We start from the raw sequence: 15957 nt of genomic DNA, 5'->3' as shown, positions 1-15957 counted from the left end.
GCCCCGGGTGCCCCGGCGGCCAGCCCCTTCCCTCTCCCTTGTATGGCTGCCGCCCCCGCCCCACCACCTGAGCCGGGAGATAGTTTGTTTGTCCAGCGGCGGCCGCCGCCGCCCGCGCTGTTTGCAAAGCTTAGCGCGCCGTCGCGCAGTGCGGGCCCAATTAAGTCTCATTCATTATTCAGCGCTCCTGTCCGCCCCCGCCCCCAGCAGTCTGAGGCGTCGCTTTGGGGCCCCTCCCAGCCTAGGCCCCTCAGTGAGCCCTAAGAGGTCATATAGAGAGCAGCATTTCCTCTCCAGGCCGAGATGAGGGCTGAGGGCGTTTGGAGGGAAGCGCTCTGCCTACTGCCGGAAGGTGACACCCGCGAGGCCGACCGTCCCCCGAAGCCCCCGCAAGTCCAGACTGGGGGACCTCGGAGATCCACGAGATTTCCAGAGAAGGAAATTGAGGCCCAAGAAGCTGCATGACTTAGCCAAGTTCACGGAGTAGAACCCGGGATTGGAGCCCGGGACATTGAAATGAAGGCGTCTTGCATTGCAGCTCCGTTGCAGCGCAGAGGCGCAGGAAGGCAGACTACCACGAGCCTCGGGCTGCGGCCTCGCCCTCCTGGTCGAGCCTCCTGCCCTCCAACCCTCTGCTCCCGTTTCTCCCTCTGGTTCATAGCCCGCGGGACAGAGCAGCCCTGGATTGGGAGGCTCCTCAGGTCTCAGGCTCAGGTGCAGAAGCAGAGCCCCTAACTGGAAGGCTCGGAGGTGGGCCGGTGAGGCAAGCAAGCCCTGTGGGGGGTTGAGGACTGCTTGGGTTGGATGTCCCTCACTGCAGCCTGTCCGTGGATGTCTCTGCCTTAAGGGAATTGGAGGTGGAACCATGCAGTCTTGAAGGTCAACGGAGCGTGAAGAGAGGAGCGGGCAGCTTGAGGTGAGGGAGGAGTCACCTTTCAATTTGTAGGGGTGGGAAGAGGTAATCAAGGACGTATTCTTGCATTTACAGGAGTTTATCCTTTTTTTTAGCACTACAGATAGGAGCGTCCCTTGCTCCTGCCAGGCAGCCCCTCCATAGGGGCAGTCCTGTGCTGCTGTGCCTCGGTACCCGCACAAGGTGTCCGGGGACCGCCCGGACCCGCCCTTCCATCGGCGGCAGCGCCACCTGGCGGCCATGGTGCGGTGGTGTGGGAGGTGCTGGGCCCGGGCTGGGCACTGAGCCCACCGGAGCTGCAGGCGTCTGCAGAGCCTTGCACCGAGTTTCCCCGCGAGGGCGGGCGGGGAGGAGTCCCAGGCGGGAATGTGATCCCCAGGGGGCCGGGGAGGGCCCTGGGGAGGAGCCTGGCCTGGGGAAGCCGGACTTCCGTGACACAACAGACACAAAAGACAAAGTCCATTTGGATGGAAGTGGGAGCAGGGCGAGACGGGCCATTTTCACTCTGTGGTCAAAGGAAATGACTGGTCTGACTCGGTCTGGGAGCGGGGCACCCAGGTACGGCCACTTAATTTGGGAGTAGCGGGTGCTGGCTGGTGGTCGCTCCAGATAGAGGGAACACTGGCAGGCACGCTTGGCGTCCAGTTTGATATTGTGAGGATTCGTCCAGCTGCTGTGGAGTGGCTTTCCAAGCCGGCCTCCGAAAGAGGTGGTTGAATTGTGGGGTGCCAAGGTCTAGGTCAAACGAAGTTTTCCAGGATATTTTAATAAAGGGAATTCAGGACCCCTTTCAAGTTTGACCTGTGGGAAAATCTCATGGCCTGGAGAGTTAGGAAGGCAGGAGAGTGGCTAAAGCCTGGGCCAGGTGTGGGAGGGCAGCCACAGTTGGAGTTAAGTCAGGGGTAAGGCAGAGGCTTTCAAAATGTGTGGGAACTTTGGAAAAGCATCCAATGCAGCCCTGCCCCTCCACACATCCCCCCATGAGTCATATGGGGTCATTGGTCTCAGGGGAAGTCTGAAATTTAAACAGCTTTCTCCTCTAAATCTGGAGTCACTGTGGTTGTAAAGAATGGGACTGAGGTGCTAGGACAAGGGATATGAGATAAATAGCACTGGGGACTCAGGCAGATCTGTACTCGACTTTTATTGGAAAGAGAAATGGTTGCTGTGTTGGAGCCTGGACATCATCTTATGACTCTACTTTTTCCCATCTCTTAGGGTCTAAGGATAACTCTGGGGCCATGACAGCCATGAGTCTCACAGAGGACCCCGAGACTTCTGTGCTGCGAGTAACCGGACTTGTTCTGAGACCTTTGCCCTAGAGGATGGCCAAGGGGCTCCTGGTGACCTATGCCCTCTGGGCTGTGGGGGGCCCTGCTGGGCTCCACCACCTGTACCTGGGAAGGGACAGCCACGCCCTGCTCTGGATGCTGACCCTGGGGGGAGGTGGGCTGGGCTGGCTCTGGGAGTTCTGGAAGCTCCCAAGCTTTGTAGCTCAGGCCAACAGAGCCCAGGGACAGAGGCAGAGCCCCAGAGGGGTGACACCCCCTCTGAGTCCCATTCGCTTTGCTGCCCAGGTGATAGTTGGCATCTATTTTGGCCTTGTGGCACTGATTAGCCTTTCTTCCATGGTCAACTTCTATATTGTGGCCCTCCCACTGGCAGTTGGCTTAGGGGTCTTGCTGGTGGCTGCTGTTGGCAACCAGACCTCAGACTTTAAGAACACTCTGGGGGCAGCATTTCTCACTTCACCTATCTTCTATGGCCGCCCCATAGCCATACTGCCCATTAGCGTGGCCGCCAGCATTACAGCTCAGAGGCATCACCGCTACAAAGCTTTGGTGGCATCAGAGCCGCTCAGTGTGCGGCTCTACCGTCTGGGCTTGGCTTACCTTGCTTTCACAGGCCCACTGGCATACAGTGCCCTCTGCAACACAGCTGCCACCCTCAGCTATGTGGCAGAAACCTTTGGCTCCTTCTTGAATTGGTTCAGCTTCTTCCCCCTTCTTGGCCGCCTCATGGAATTTGTCCTCTTTCTGCCTTACCGGATCTGGAGGCTACTGATGGGGGAGACTGGCTTCAACAGCAGCTGCTTCCAGGAGTGGGCGAAGCTCTATGAGTTTGTTCACAGTTTTCAGGATGAGAAGCGTCAGCTGGCTTACCGGGTAAGGCTTTCTTCCCTCAGTCCTGTCCGGTGGCTCTGGTGGCCCTCATGTGGAAGTACTGTACTTACGTCTGTTGGCCAGGTGCTGGAAGGATATTCTGGCTTCTTTGGATATCTGTGTACAATGGGCAAAGGTTACAGATGCTGTGAGTAGGAAAAATATATGTGTATATTATTTACTTTTTATTGAGGTACAACATATATAAATTGCACTAATTTTATGTATACCTGACTCAGATCAAGGGATGGAACATTTCCAGCACTAAGAAGGTTCTTTTATTCCCCTTCTCAGCCTATACTCCCACCTTCAGAGGTCATTTCTATTCAGACTTTCGTCACCATACATTAGTTTTGCTCATTCTTCTTCTTTTTTTTTTTTTTTTTTGAGATGGAGTCTCGCTGTGTAGCCCAGGCTGGAGTGCAGTGGCACGATCTCAGCTCACTGCAACCTCTGCCTCCTGGGTTGAAGCGATTCTCCTGCCTCAGCCTCCCGAGTAGCTGGGACTACAGAAGTGTGCCACCACGCCCGGCTAATTTTTGTATTTTTCATAGAGACAGGGTTTCGCCATGTTGGCCAGGCTGGTTTCCAACTCCTGACCTCAGGTGATCCACCCACCTTTGCCTCCCAAAGTGCTGGGATTACAGGCGTGAGCCACCGTGCCCAGCCAGGTTTGCTCATTCTTGAGCTCCAAATAAGTGGAACCATCCCGTATGTGTTCTTTTGTATTTGGCATCTTTCATCTTTCATTCAACATCATGTTTATGAGATGTATTCCTCTTGATTCTTCTTTTTTTTTTTTTTTTGAGATGGAGTTTCACTCTTGTTGCCTAGGCTGGAGTGCAATGGCACGATCTCAGCTCACTGCAACCTCTGCCTCCCGGGTTCAAGTGATTCTCCTGCCTCAGCCTCCCGAGTAGCTGGGATTACAGGCATGCGTCACCACGCCAAATTAATTTTGTATTTTTAGTAGAGACGGGGTTTCTCCATGTTGGTCAGGCTGGTCTCGAACTCCCGACCTCAGGTGCTCCGCCCGCCTCGGCCTCCCAAAGTGCTAGGATTACAAGCAGGAGCCACCACGCCTGACCATTATTCCTCCTGTTACTTGCAATTGTAAATTGTTTGTTTTCACTGTTGTGTAGTATCCCATTGTATGATTATACCACAGTTAATTTATTCACTCTATTGTTAATGAACATTTGGGTTGTTTATGGTTTGGGGCTATTATAAATAAAGCTGCTTTGAGCTTTCTTGTACATGTCTTTGGTGGACATATATACATTTATGTCTTTTGTGGGGAAGAGATCTTGCCAGGGATATGAAGTTCCAGGTTGGAAAATGGGCAGTTGTGGTTAATGGCTCTTGCCATGAGAGCTAGAGCTTGTCTTTGTTTCAAAAGGCTGGAATTCTTTTTTCTAAAATAATTTTTTTCTTTTATTATTACTCTATAAGGCTGGAATTCTAACCTGAGCTGCTGGACCTTTCCCACGGGCAAGTAGAAGCCAATTCTAGAGATATGATAGCCTGATTTAGCAAAGGTGCAAGGAGAGGCCCAGGTACCCTGACAACTTGGGGGATTCTAATTTGTCATCTTCTGTTTCCATAAGGTTTTGGGCCTCTCAGAAGGGGCAACAAATGAAGAAATACATCGGAGTTACCGGGAGCTAGTGAAGGTCTGGCACCCAGACCACAACCTGGACCAGACAGAGGAGGCACAGAGGCACTTCCTGGAGATCCAGGCTGCGTATGAAGTCCTGAGTCAACCCAGGAAGCCCTGGGGATCCCGGAGGTGAAAAGAAACTTCCCCCTGAGGACTGACTCTTCCTAGCAGAGCTGGGCAACTTGTCCCAAATCTAGCTTTGCCCACGAATGGCATCCCAACAGAGTTAAAGAAACTGCTTGCAGGGGCCGGGCGTGGTGGCTCATGCCTGTAATCCCAGCACTTTGGGAGGCCGAGGCGGGCAGATCATGAGGTCAGGAGTTCGAGACCAGCAGCCTGGCCAATACAGTGAAACTTCGTCTCTACTAAAAATACAAAAAATTAGCCAGGAGTGGTGGCAGGCACCTGTAGTCCCAGCTACTTGGGAGGCTGAGGCAGGAGAATCACCTGAACCTGAGAGGCGGAGGTTGCAGTGAGCCGAGATCACGCCACTGCACTCCAGCCTGGGCAACAAGAGTGAAACTCCGTCTCAAAAAAAAAAAAAAAGAAAAGAAAAACTGCTTGCAGGGGACATGAGAAAACAATGGGGTGAGAAAAGGTTGTGGTAGAAGGATGTGTTTATATTCTGAATTTCTGAATTCTTGGCTATTGCATTCTTGACAATTTTTCTTAAAACCAGAGAGTGAAAGGCATATTATAAAACAATCAAATATCTTTTAGAGTATGGACAACTATTATATATCAATAAAAAATTAATTAGAAAAAATATATCTTTTAGAGAACACACCACCTTATCCCACCCATGATATATTGATGTGTGATGGAGAAAGATTATTTAACTATTTTTTTAAATGTGTAAAGCAGCAGGGCATAGTGGCTTACGCCTGTAATCCCAACACTTTGGGAAGCTGAGGTGGGAGGATCACCTGAGGTCAGGAGTTCAAGACCAGCCTGGCCAACCAACATGGTGAATCCCCATCTCTACTAAAAATACAAAACTTAGCCAGCCATGGTGGCACATGCCTGTAGCCCCAGCTAGTCGGGAGGCTGAGGCAGGAAAATCACTTGAGCCTGGGAGGTGGAGGTTGCAGTCAGCTGAGATTGAGCCACTGCACTGTACTCCAGCCTGGGCGGCAGAGCTAGATTCTGTCTCAAAAATTAAATAAATAAATAAGTAAATAAATAAATAAATAAATGTATAAAGCACTATGTTAGGAGATTGAAGCAAAAATATGAAGGTTCTAGTATTCACAAGCTGTCCTGTGATAAGAGAGATTTGATCTTTTCTGTAGATGGGGTGAGACTAGGATTAAATTTCAAAATTTGAGAAAAATATTTTCAGTCCATTTATGGGAGAACTTTCTAGCAGCTACACTTTCTCCAAAAGGGAACAAGCTACTGTGGAGTGGGGGGTAGTTCTTCCTCCTCTGCTTAGAGGAGAATTTTTGGAGAGCTCTCAGACTTTACATAGGTGGTTGGACTGGCTGACTTCTCAGGTCTTCCCAGTATTTGAGGTCTGATTCTGGGCTACATACCCTACTCCTAGAAGCATACAATCTGATGGGAGATAATGACACAGGTACACAGATATCAAAGCCCTTGTTCAGTGTTTTGAACTAAATGTCATAAGAGCTGTAAATAGTGTATTGGCACATTGGAGGAGGGACAGATAACATTGTTTTATGGGGACTCAGAAAGATTCATGATTTTATATGTCATATGTCCCTTTGGGGACTTTGGGGAACCCTAGGGAACCAGCGGCTAGAGCATCTCAAGGGGGCCTTATTCAATTCTAGGTAACTAGCCAGGTGTGAAAGAAAGGGCCCAGGCTGTCTCACTTTGCAGAGGAAGATTGGAGACCAGGAACATGATTTTAAATTATGTGCCTTTACTGCAGCTTTCTTGCTCTCTTTGTGTGTGTGCATTCTTTCCATTTTTTTCTTCTTTCTGGATGTTAAATCTGAGTAATATATATCATTTTTAAAGTGGAATTATGACCGGGCATGGTGCCTCTTGCCTATAATCCTAGCACTTTGGCAAGCCAAGGCAGGAAGATTGCTTGAGCCCAGGAGTTCAAGACCAGCCTGGGCAACATGGCAAAACTCCATCACTACAAAAAGTACAAAAATGAGCCAGGTGTTTTGGGGTGCGCCTGTAGTCCCAGCTAAGGAGGCTGAGATTGGGAGGATCACTTGAACCCAAAAGGTGGAGGCTGCAGTGAGCTGAGATCGTACCACTACACTCCAGCCTGAGTGACACAGTGACAGCCTGTCTCAAAAATATAAAAATAAATAAATAAATAAAGTGGAATTATGTTGACGACTATTCTCTCTATTCTCTCTCTCTCTCTCTCTTTTTTTTTTTTTTTTTGGAGATGGTGTCTTGCTCTGTCACCCAGGCTGGATCTTGGCTCACTGCAACCTCTTCCTCCTGGGTTCAAGCAATTCTCCTGCCTTAGCCTCTCGAGTAGCTGGGATTACAGGCACCTGCCACCACGCCCGGCTAATTTTTGTATTTTTAGCAGAGATGGGGTTTCACCATGTTGGCCAGGATGGTCTCGATCTCTTGACCTCATGATCTGCCTGCCTTGGCCTCCCAAAGTGCTGGAATTACAGGCATGAGCCACCACACCTGGCCACTGTTCTCAAATTGTATTATGGAGTTTTTTTTTTTTTTTTTTTTTTTTTTACAAAATATGGATATATTTTAATTTACTCAAATGGGAACTACTGATAAGCAGTTCTTATTTTTCCAGCATAAGCAAGCCTATAATAAATATCTTTGAATATATGTACTGATGCTTTTTGTTTTTTGTTGAAGCTATATCCCAATAAGTGATAAGTAGGGTCGAAGAGAGAACATGTTTTTTACAATTTTGATTGATATCATATTGGGCCACGCATGGTGGCTCAGGCCTGGCATCCCAGCACTTTGGGAGGTTGAGGTGGGAGGATAGCTTGAGCTCAGGAGTTCAAGACCAGCTTGAGCAACCTAGTGAGACCTCATCTCTACTAAAAAAACAAAACAAACAAACACAAAATTAGCTAGGTGTGGTGGCATGTGCCAGTAGTCCCAGCTAGTTGGGAGGCTGAGGTGGAAAGATTTCTTGATCCTGGGAGGTTGAGGCTACAGTGAGCTGTGATGGTATCACTGCACTCCATCCTGGGCAACACAGCAAGACCCTGCCTCAAACAAATGTATTTGGTTGATATTGTATCAGATTTCTTCTGAAAAACGTTTTAACGGTTTAGACTTTCACCAAGTGCAAGAAACTGGCATTTTCTTTGTAACTGGCCTGGAATGTTACCACTCTTTTAAACTTTTGTCAAGATGATTGTGAGAAATAGTATCTAATTACTTTAATTTGCATTTCCCTGACTCCTAATGAAGTTCAGCATCTCTTCAAATCTTTATTGGGCATTTGGATTTTCTCTTCAGTGAATTGCTTCATCATATTCTCTATTTATTGTAAAGTTGTGTTCCTATTTGTCGCTTTCAAATCTAGTTTGGTGGAATCCTTGCATGTTAGAAACCTTAACCCTCGTAATATGTGTTGTAGATATTTTTCCCTTGCCTATGAGTTGTCTTTCTTGAGCATGTCATCCTTGAGCATGAGTTTTAGAGTCAGAAGAACAACAGTAGGATTTGAATCAGGTTACATTATTTTCTAGTTGTCGTATTTTTTATTTCTTCAGCCTCTTAGAATCTTAGTTTCCTTTAAAATTGAGATAATAGTATCTACTTTATTCAAAAAAATTTTTTGGCTGGGCGCGGTGGCTCACGCTTGTAATCCCAGCATTTTGGGAGGCCAAGGCAGGCGGATCACCTGAGGTCAGGAGTTTGAGACCAGCTTGGCCAACATGGTGAAAACCCATCTCTACTAAAAATACAAAAATTAGCCAGGTACAGTGGGGCATGCCTGTAATCCCAAGTACTCAGGAGGCTGAGGCAGGAGAATCACTTCAACCTGGGAGGCAGAGATGAGGTAGTGAGCTGAGATCGCACCACTGCACTCCAGCCTGAGTGGTAGGGCAAGACTCTGTCTCAAAAAAAAAAAATTGTTTTTTCATTTATTTATTTATTGAGACAGGGTCTTGCTCTGTTGCCCAGGCTGGAGTTTAGTGGGGTGATCACAGCTCACTGTAGCCTGGAACTCCTGGGCCCAAGTGATCCTCCTGCCTCAACCTCCCAAGTAGCTGGGACTACAGACAGGCATCACCATACCTGGCTTTTTTTCTTTTTTTTTTTTTTTTGGTAGAGATGGGGTCTTGCCATGTTGCCCAACCTGGTCTCTAACTTCTAGTTTCAACCCACCCTCCCGTTTGGCCTACGAAAGTGCGGGGATTACAGGTATGAGCCAAGTATCTACTTTAAAAGGGTTGCTGTGGCCAGGCGTGGTGACTCACACCTGTAATCTCAGCACTCTGGGAGGCTGACGTTGGTGGATCACTTGAGGTCAGGAGTTTGAGACCAGCCTGGCCAATATGGTGAAACCCTTTCTCTACTAAAAATACAAAAAATTAGCCAGGCGTGGTGGCACATGCCTGTAATCCCAGCTACTCAGGAGGCTGAGGCAGGAGAATCACTTGAACCCAGGAGGTGGAGGTTGCAGTGAGCTGAGACTGCGCCATTGCACACCAGCCTGGGCGACAGAGTGAGACTCCACTTCAAAAAATAAAAAACACAAAAAATACAAAAATGAGCCGGGCATGGTGGCACACGCCTGTAGTCCCAACTATTCTGGAGGCTGAGTGGGGAGAATCGCTTGAACCCAGGGGGGCGGAGGTTACAGTGAGCCGAGATGGCGCCTCTGCACTCCAGCCTGGGCAACAGAGTGAGACTCCGTCTCAAAAAAAAAAAAGAAAAAAAAAAGAAAAAAGAAAATGTGGCTGCCCAGAAGGTCAATCATGAGTGAGTTGTGATTGCGCCCCTGCACTCCAGCCTGGGCAACAGAGTGAGACACGGTCTGAAATAAATAAATAAATAAACAAAATAAAAACAAATAAGTAAATGAAATTAAAACAAAAACCAAAATACGGTCTTAAAAAAAGAAGGACATTTAGTAAAATAATAGGAAATCTAAGACATTAACAAGTGAGTCTTCTTTATTTTCTACCTTAGTTGATTTAATGAAATCCAGTGATTTCATATTCTCCCATTTGCACAAAACAAAAATTCATAGATACTTTGAAGAGTTGGAAGGGAATTGAGAAGGCCTGTATCCCAAGCAACTATACAGTACAGAATCTTGGGAAAAGCTTGCCTTAGAGATGACCATTTCGGGTTTTGCTTGAATTGGAAATCTTCTACCTGTCTCACCTTTTAGACATCCTTAATTGTTCCCTAAATTGTTTCCTAAATTTGCTTCCTTGTAATGTCTTTCTGGACCTGCCATCTCTTGCTACAAAGAACATAAAAAACCAAAAACCATTTCTTGATGAGATTCTGCCCTTCATCTCCTATCTCTCTAAATCTTCCATTTGCCACATTTACCATCACCTTGTTTAAGGAGGAGGCACTGTAGTCCGAGCGAGGAGGGATGAAGAGGTGAAGAGATGGGTCTCTACTTCTACCTCTTGCATTGACCATACTGGTGACTTTGGGTGAGCCACCTTTCCACTAGGGCCTCTGTTTCTTTCTTGTCAGGTGAGGGAGATGGACTTAGATGACTTAGATGATTTTTTTTTTTTTGAGACGAGATCTACTTTGTTGCACAGGCTGGTGTGCAGTGGCACAGTCATAGCTCACTGCAGCCTTTACCTCCTGGGCTCAAGCGATCCTCTCACCTTGGCCTCCCAAAGTGTTGGGATTACAGGCATGAGCTACTGACCCCAGCCTAGATGACCTTTAAGCTTGCTTTCAACCTGCATTCTGGAGTTATTAGCTTTTCAGCTGAGGTTTTTATTAAATGGTTTGATTTGTCATCTTCTGTCTGCCCCCTTGTGGACATTGTTTTGGGAAGAAAATAAAATACTTAATTGCTCGAAGAACAATATAATGACCATCTCACCCTCCAAAAATTCACTTGCATCACACTGTTTGTTTTCAGTTATTCATGTTCACTTCTAGTCCTCGTTCATAAATGTACATCATTTTACATGGTTGAATCATATCAGGGACATAATTTTGTACTTTTCCCCCCCTCCCTGATAATGATGATGTTTTTACAGTAAAATTAAAAAATGCTTGTGATTCAATAAGCTTTTAAAATATTACCATAAAGACTTTGTTATTATATATATTTAATTGAGATATAATTCATATAGCATAAACTTCACCCTTTAAAAGTGTACAATTCAGTGGTTTCTGATAGATTCACAAGGTTGTATAATTATCACCTCTGTTTAATTCCAGAATGTTTTACCACCCCAAAAAGAAACTCCATACTCATCAGCAATCACTCTCTGTTTCCTCCTCTTCCTAGCCTCTGCAATCACTGATCTGCTTTCTGTCTCTAGATTTGCCTATCCTGGACATTTTATTTAAATTGCATCACACAATATGTTGTCCTTTGTGTGTGTATGGCTTCTTTCATTGAACATAATGTTTCCAAGATTCAAATATGGGCTGGGTGTGGTGGCTCACGCCTGTAATCCCAGCACTTTGGGTGGCTGAGGTGGGCGGATCACGAGGTCAGGAGTTTGAGAGCAGCCTGACCAACATGGTGAAACCCTGTCTCTACTAAAAATACAAAAATTAGCTGGGTGTGGTGGCATGCATCTGTAGTCCCAGCTACTCAGGAGGCTGAGGCAGGAGTATCGTCTGAACCTGGGAGGCGGAGGAGGTTGCAGTGAGCTGAGATTGTGCCACCGCACTCCAGCCTGGGTGACAGAACGAGACTCTCAAAAAAAAAAAAAAAGAAAAGAAAAAATGATTCAAATATGTTGAAGCATGCATTATCATTACATTTATTTTATTTTTTAATAACACACCATTATATCTTAAAGCTGTATAATATTCCCTTTTTGATAAACATTTATATAATGTTGTTGTAAATAATGTGGCATCGATATCTTCATGGCTCTAATTCATCTCTTCTCTTGAATTATTTCCTTAGAATAAATTCCCATGGGTGGGATTACTGGGTCAAAGGGTATGAACATTTTTTATAGCTCTTGTCAATATTGCTCTTAAATTGTGGTGCCCAGAACTAAATGCAATTCTGAGATGTGTTCAGACAGAACGGGGTACTGTGGGGCTGTTACGTTCTCAAGGTCTGAACAATATATCATCCTTTAAATCCAGCAGCCTAAAAATTTATTAGCTTTTTTTGGTTGCTATGTAAGTGTGACTCATTGAGTTTATAGTCAACTGAGGCCCTTAGATCTTTTCCTAGGCACTGTGTCTTAGAGCTATGTTTGCATCTACTCTAGGACCCAGGAGGCTTTTGAGGACTCACTGACTTTAGTACTCTGTGTCTTAGTTTTCTTTTCTCTTGAACAGTGGGGTGGTCCTAACAAGCCTGGAGACGTGTGGTTTGTTGTAGTCTTAGCTAGGAACTGCAGATGGCGCTACAAGGCTGTCACGGTAAAATATGTCCCTCGGCTGTCCCCTTCACTTAAAAAATAATGTGGTAGTGGCACCTCCATAGCAGGTTCATTACCAGAGTTCAGTCCTCTCCTTTTGCTGAGAAGGAGCAAGCAACTGTGAAGTTGGATTTGGGGTGTTATTCAAAGCAAGCTCCAACTGAAGCATGCTTTTCAGTTGTCATTTAATCTCCTAGGGGAATCTAGAGCTGTCTATTTCATGTTAGAACTTTGAACGCACATCTCATGCCAGTGCTTTGGCTTTTGAAGTTCACACCCTGAGAAGGTGATTTAAAATTTTTTTTCTTTTGCTTCATGTTCCCTGCAGTATTTCTGTTAGTCGCCTCAAGGGATTAAAAGTTGTTCAACTGTTTTGTTTTGTTTTGTTTTTGCTAAGATGAGTTTTGAGCAATAAAAGTAAAAAATTTATGTAGGGTTCCAGCTAAAGATACTTCATTTCAATAATTTGTTCTCTCTTTTCTTTCTCATTCTTCTTTTTCCCCACCTCTCATTCACCCTTTCCATAGTCCATCTGGTTATTTGCAAACTATTATGACTCTAAGCAAGGATCTTGGACTTTCTGGGTTTAAACGTTACTGACAAGTTTCAACAGAACAAAGCAGTAAAACAGTGCCCTGTATGGGAAACTTGGAAGGGAATCTTTTTTTTTTTTTTTTGAGACGGAGTTTCGCTCTTGTTGCCCAGGCTGGAGTGCAATGGCACCATGTTGGCTCACCACAATCTCCGCCTCCCGGGTTCAATCGATTCTCCTGCCTCAGCCTCCTGAGTAGCTGGGATTACAGGCATGTACCACCACACCCAGCTAATTTTGTATTTTTAGTAGAGACGGGGTTTCTCCATTTTGGTCAGGCTGGTCTCGAACTCCCAACCTCAGGTGATCTGCTCGCCTTGCCCTCCCAAAGTGTTGGGATTACAGGCCACCACTCCCAGCCCAGAAGGGAATCTTTTAACCCATTCTGTGCCAGACCTCAGTCCCAATTCTGGGTTGAGAAATGTTGTGGGGAACATCTGCTGGGCAGTGACTGAGTCAGCATGTGAGCCTGGCTTTGCAAGCAACACCTAAAAGGGCATTTTTCCTAGAATCAATGGCTCAGACACATTTCAGGTGAATTAGTACCAGAAAAGGAACGGGAGCTGGGCGTGATGATGGGCGGAGGTGGGGGGATCACTTGAGCCCGGGAGTTTGAGGCTACAGTGAGTTATGATTCTGCCACTGTACTCCAACCTAGGCAACAGAGCAAGGCCCTGCCTCAAATAAATAAGTAAGAAATTTATTAATCTGTCTCAAGAGTGGGGAAAATAAAAGGCCAGGCATAGTGGCTGATGCCTATAATCCTAGCACTTTTGAGAGGCTAAGGCAGGAGGATCACTTGAACCCAGTGGGGAGGATTGCTTGAGTTTGAGACCGGCCTGGGCAACATGGGGAGACCCCATCTCTATAAAAAAAAAAAAATTAGCCAGGCCTGGTGGCTCACACCTGTAGTCCAAGCCACTGGGAAGGCTGCAATGGGAGGACCAGTTGAGCCTGGGAGCTGGAGGCTGCAGTGAGCAATGATCCCATCACTGCACTCCAACCTGGGCAACAGAGTGAGAACCCTGTCTCTTAAAAAAAAAAAAAAAAAAGGAATGGGGCTTGGCGCCGGTGACTAACGCCTGTAATCCCAGCACTTTGGGAGGCCAAGGCAGGTGGATCACGAGGTCAAGAGATTGAGACCATCCTGGCCAACATGTGAAACCCCGTCTCTACTAAAACTTCAAAAAAATTAGCTGGGCATGGTGGCGCACCTGTAGTCCCAGCTACTTGGGAGGCTGAGGCAGGAGAATCGCTTGAACCCGGGAGGTGGAGGTTGCCGTGAGCTGAGATCGCGCCACTGCACTCTAGCCTGGGTGACAGTGCGAGACTCTGTCTCAAAAAAAAAAAAAAAGAATGGGAAGGGGTTGTGGGACATAAAACGTCTTTGGTTCAGGTGTTTCCCAGTCACAGATCTGAGGGCCACTGAGGCTTGTTTTACTCCCCCACCCCTCCTTCCATATCTTTACCCACTTTAGACGTGGTTTCTCTTGCTTTTTCCTCCCTTTCCCTCCCATGAACCACAGGAGAGAGTGTACGTTTAATATTCAGTAAATTTGATATTCAGTGCCTGCAAACTTACTTCGTCTTAGCAGTTGACTTTTCTTGCACAGCCAAGATGACTGATCATTTCAGACCCATCTCCCTCCAGGCTCTAATTCTTCTCCATCAATGTGTTTGTTTTGATATTTCTGCCTTTGGTTGATGTTCTTCTTCTTTCCTATAATTATTTTTCCTCTCTGCTAAATCTTTTTTTTTTTTTGAGATGGAGTTTCGCTCTTGCCCAGGCTGGAGTGCAGTGGTATGATCTTGGCTCATTGCAACCTCCGCCTCCCGGGTTCAAGTGATTCTTGTGCCTCAGCCTCACGAGTAGCTGGGATTATAGGCGCCCGCCACCACGCCAGGCTAATATATTTGTATTTTTAGTAGAGACAGGATTTCATCATATTGGCCAGGCTGGTCTCGAACTCCTGACCTCAGGTGAGCCACCGGCCTCGGCCTCCCAAAGTGCTGGGATTACAGGCATTAACCACCATGCCTAGCCTTGCTAATACAAATCTTTACACTTCTTTTATGACCTAGCTTAAGATTTATCCCTAAATGATGCCTTTGCTGATTAATTCCACCTCTAGTAATCTTTGCCCTTTGAATTCCTTCTATATTCCCATCTAGTTTGTACTGTTCTATCAATAAGTTTCTTGCATGTTGCCATATAAATTGTTCTCTGTCTCATGTTTGCAAGTCTTCTCTTCTTAACTATACAAAAGCTGCTGGAGGGCAAGTGACTGTGTCTTCTCCTAATGTAAATAGCAGGACATTTATTAAATGTGCAACCTAGGTAAATTATTGAAAAATTTTGAGCTTCAGTTTCCTCATTTGTTACATGAGGACAATGATGCCTGCACCACACAATGTTCAGACAATCAAATGAGACAATGTGTACAGAGTGCTTTATGAAGTATAAAACATTTGACAGAAGTGAAGCATACTATTTTTTTAAAGTGGTGACAGAATCTATAAATGAAAGATAATTTAAAAACTTAATAAAAGAACTTAGAGTACAGCAATATTAGTTACTATCTTACACATAGGACAAATTCACTTAATATCAAAGTCAAGTCTTAATGAACCTGCAAGGCTCACATTGAACTGAATTTTTCAGATCTGAGTTTTGGGTCCAGCATTGCCAATAATTTTGTGATGTAACACTTCAACCTTTGATAGTTTAAGGCCTTTCCCAGCTTTAAATATCTGATACACAAGTGAAAATTTGGGTATGTTAGCCTTGTTTTTGGGCCTCAGTTTTGTTATCTGTAAAATGGGAAATCTGACCTAATTAAACCATTTTAATTGAACTTTATACAATGGATGTTCAAAGACACATTAATTCTGCAAAAAAGTCTTGGGGGTGGGGATGGGAGTGGGAAGAGCTTCCTTGGGGAAAGCTGCACACTACATAGCCTGCTCGCTTCAATATGAACAAAGCATGGTATCATATTAAATATTCTGGGAAGTAAATAAACCAGTTTAACTTGATTTTAACCTGTGCTTCCCAAACTTAATTGGACATGGAATAGTTTTCTCAGATAACATCTATTTAGTAT

The 15957-nt window shown here is 45.8% G+C and overlaps 1 protein-coding gene across 3 annotated transcripts; it reads left to right on the top strand.

Annotated features, from left to right (window-relative positions):
• The first annotated feature begins 232 nt into the window (after positions 1-232).
• DNAJC22 (DnaJ heat shock protein family (Hsp40) member C22) lies at positions 233-15679 on the top strand. 3 transcript variants are annotated; one of them, XM_522378.8, is made up of 3 exons: positions 233-916; positions 2132-3078; positions 4683-15679. In XM_522378.8, the coding sequence occupies exons 2-3, from the start codon at positions 2239-2241 to the stop codon at positions 4866-4868; spliced, it is 1026 nt and encodes a 341-aa protein (XP_522378.1). In that variant the 5' UTR covers positions 233-916; positions 2132-2238; the 3' UTR covers positions 4869-15679. The 3 variants fall into 3 exon arrangements, with proteins under 3 accessions (XP_522378.1, XP_016778966.1, XP_016778967.1); XM_016923477.4 differs by lacking the exon at positions 233-916 and adding an exon at positions 1008-1471; XM_016923478.3 differs by lacking the exons at positions 233-916; positions 4683-15679 and adding exons at positions 1270-1471; positions 4528-4676.
• Positions 15680-15957: the final 278 nt, after the last annotated feature.

This window comes from Pan troglodytes, chromosome 10 (assembly GCF_028858775.2).
Source record: "Pan troglodytes isolate AG18354 chromosome 10, NHGRI_mPanTro3-v2.0_pri, whole genome shotgun sequence".
Lineage (NCBI taxonomy): Eukaryota > Metazoa > Chordata > Mammalia > Primates > Hominidae > Pan > Pan troglodytes.
This window is presented reverse-complemented; position numbering and strand designations above follow the sequence as displayed.

Excerpts from the sequence above, each read along its gene's own strand:
- DNAJC22 (XM_522378.8), top strand. The coding sequence starts at position 2,239 with ATGGCCAAGGGGCTCCTGGTGACCTATGCCCTCTGGGCTGTGGGGGGC. Across the intron at positions 3,079-4,682 it reads AGCGTCAGCTGGCTTACCGG|GTTTTGGGCCTCTCAGAAGG; the intron begins GTAAGGCTTTCT and ends TGTTTCCATAAG.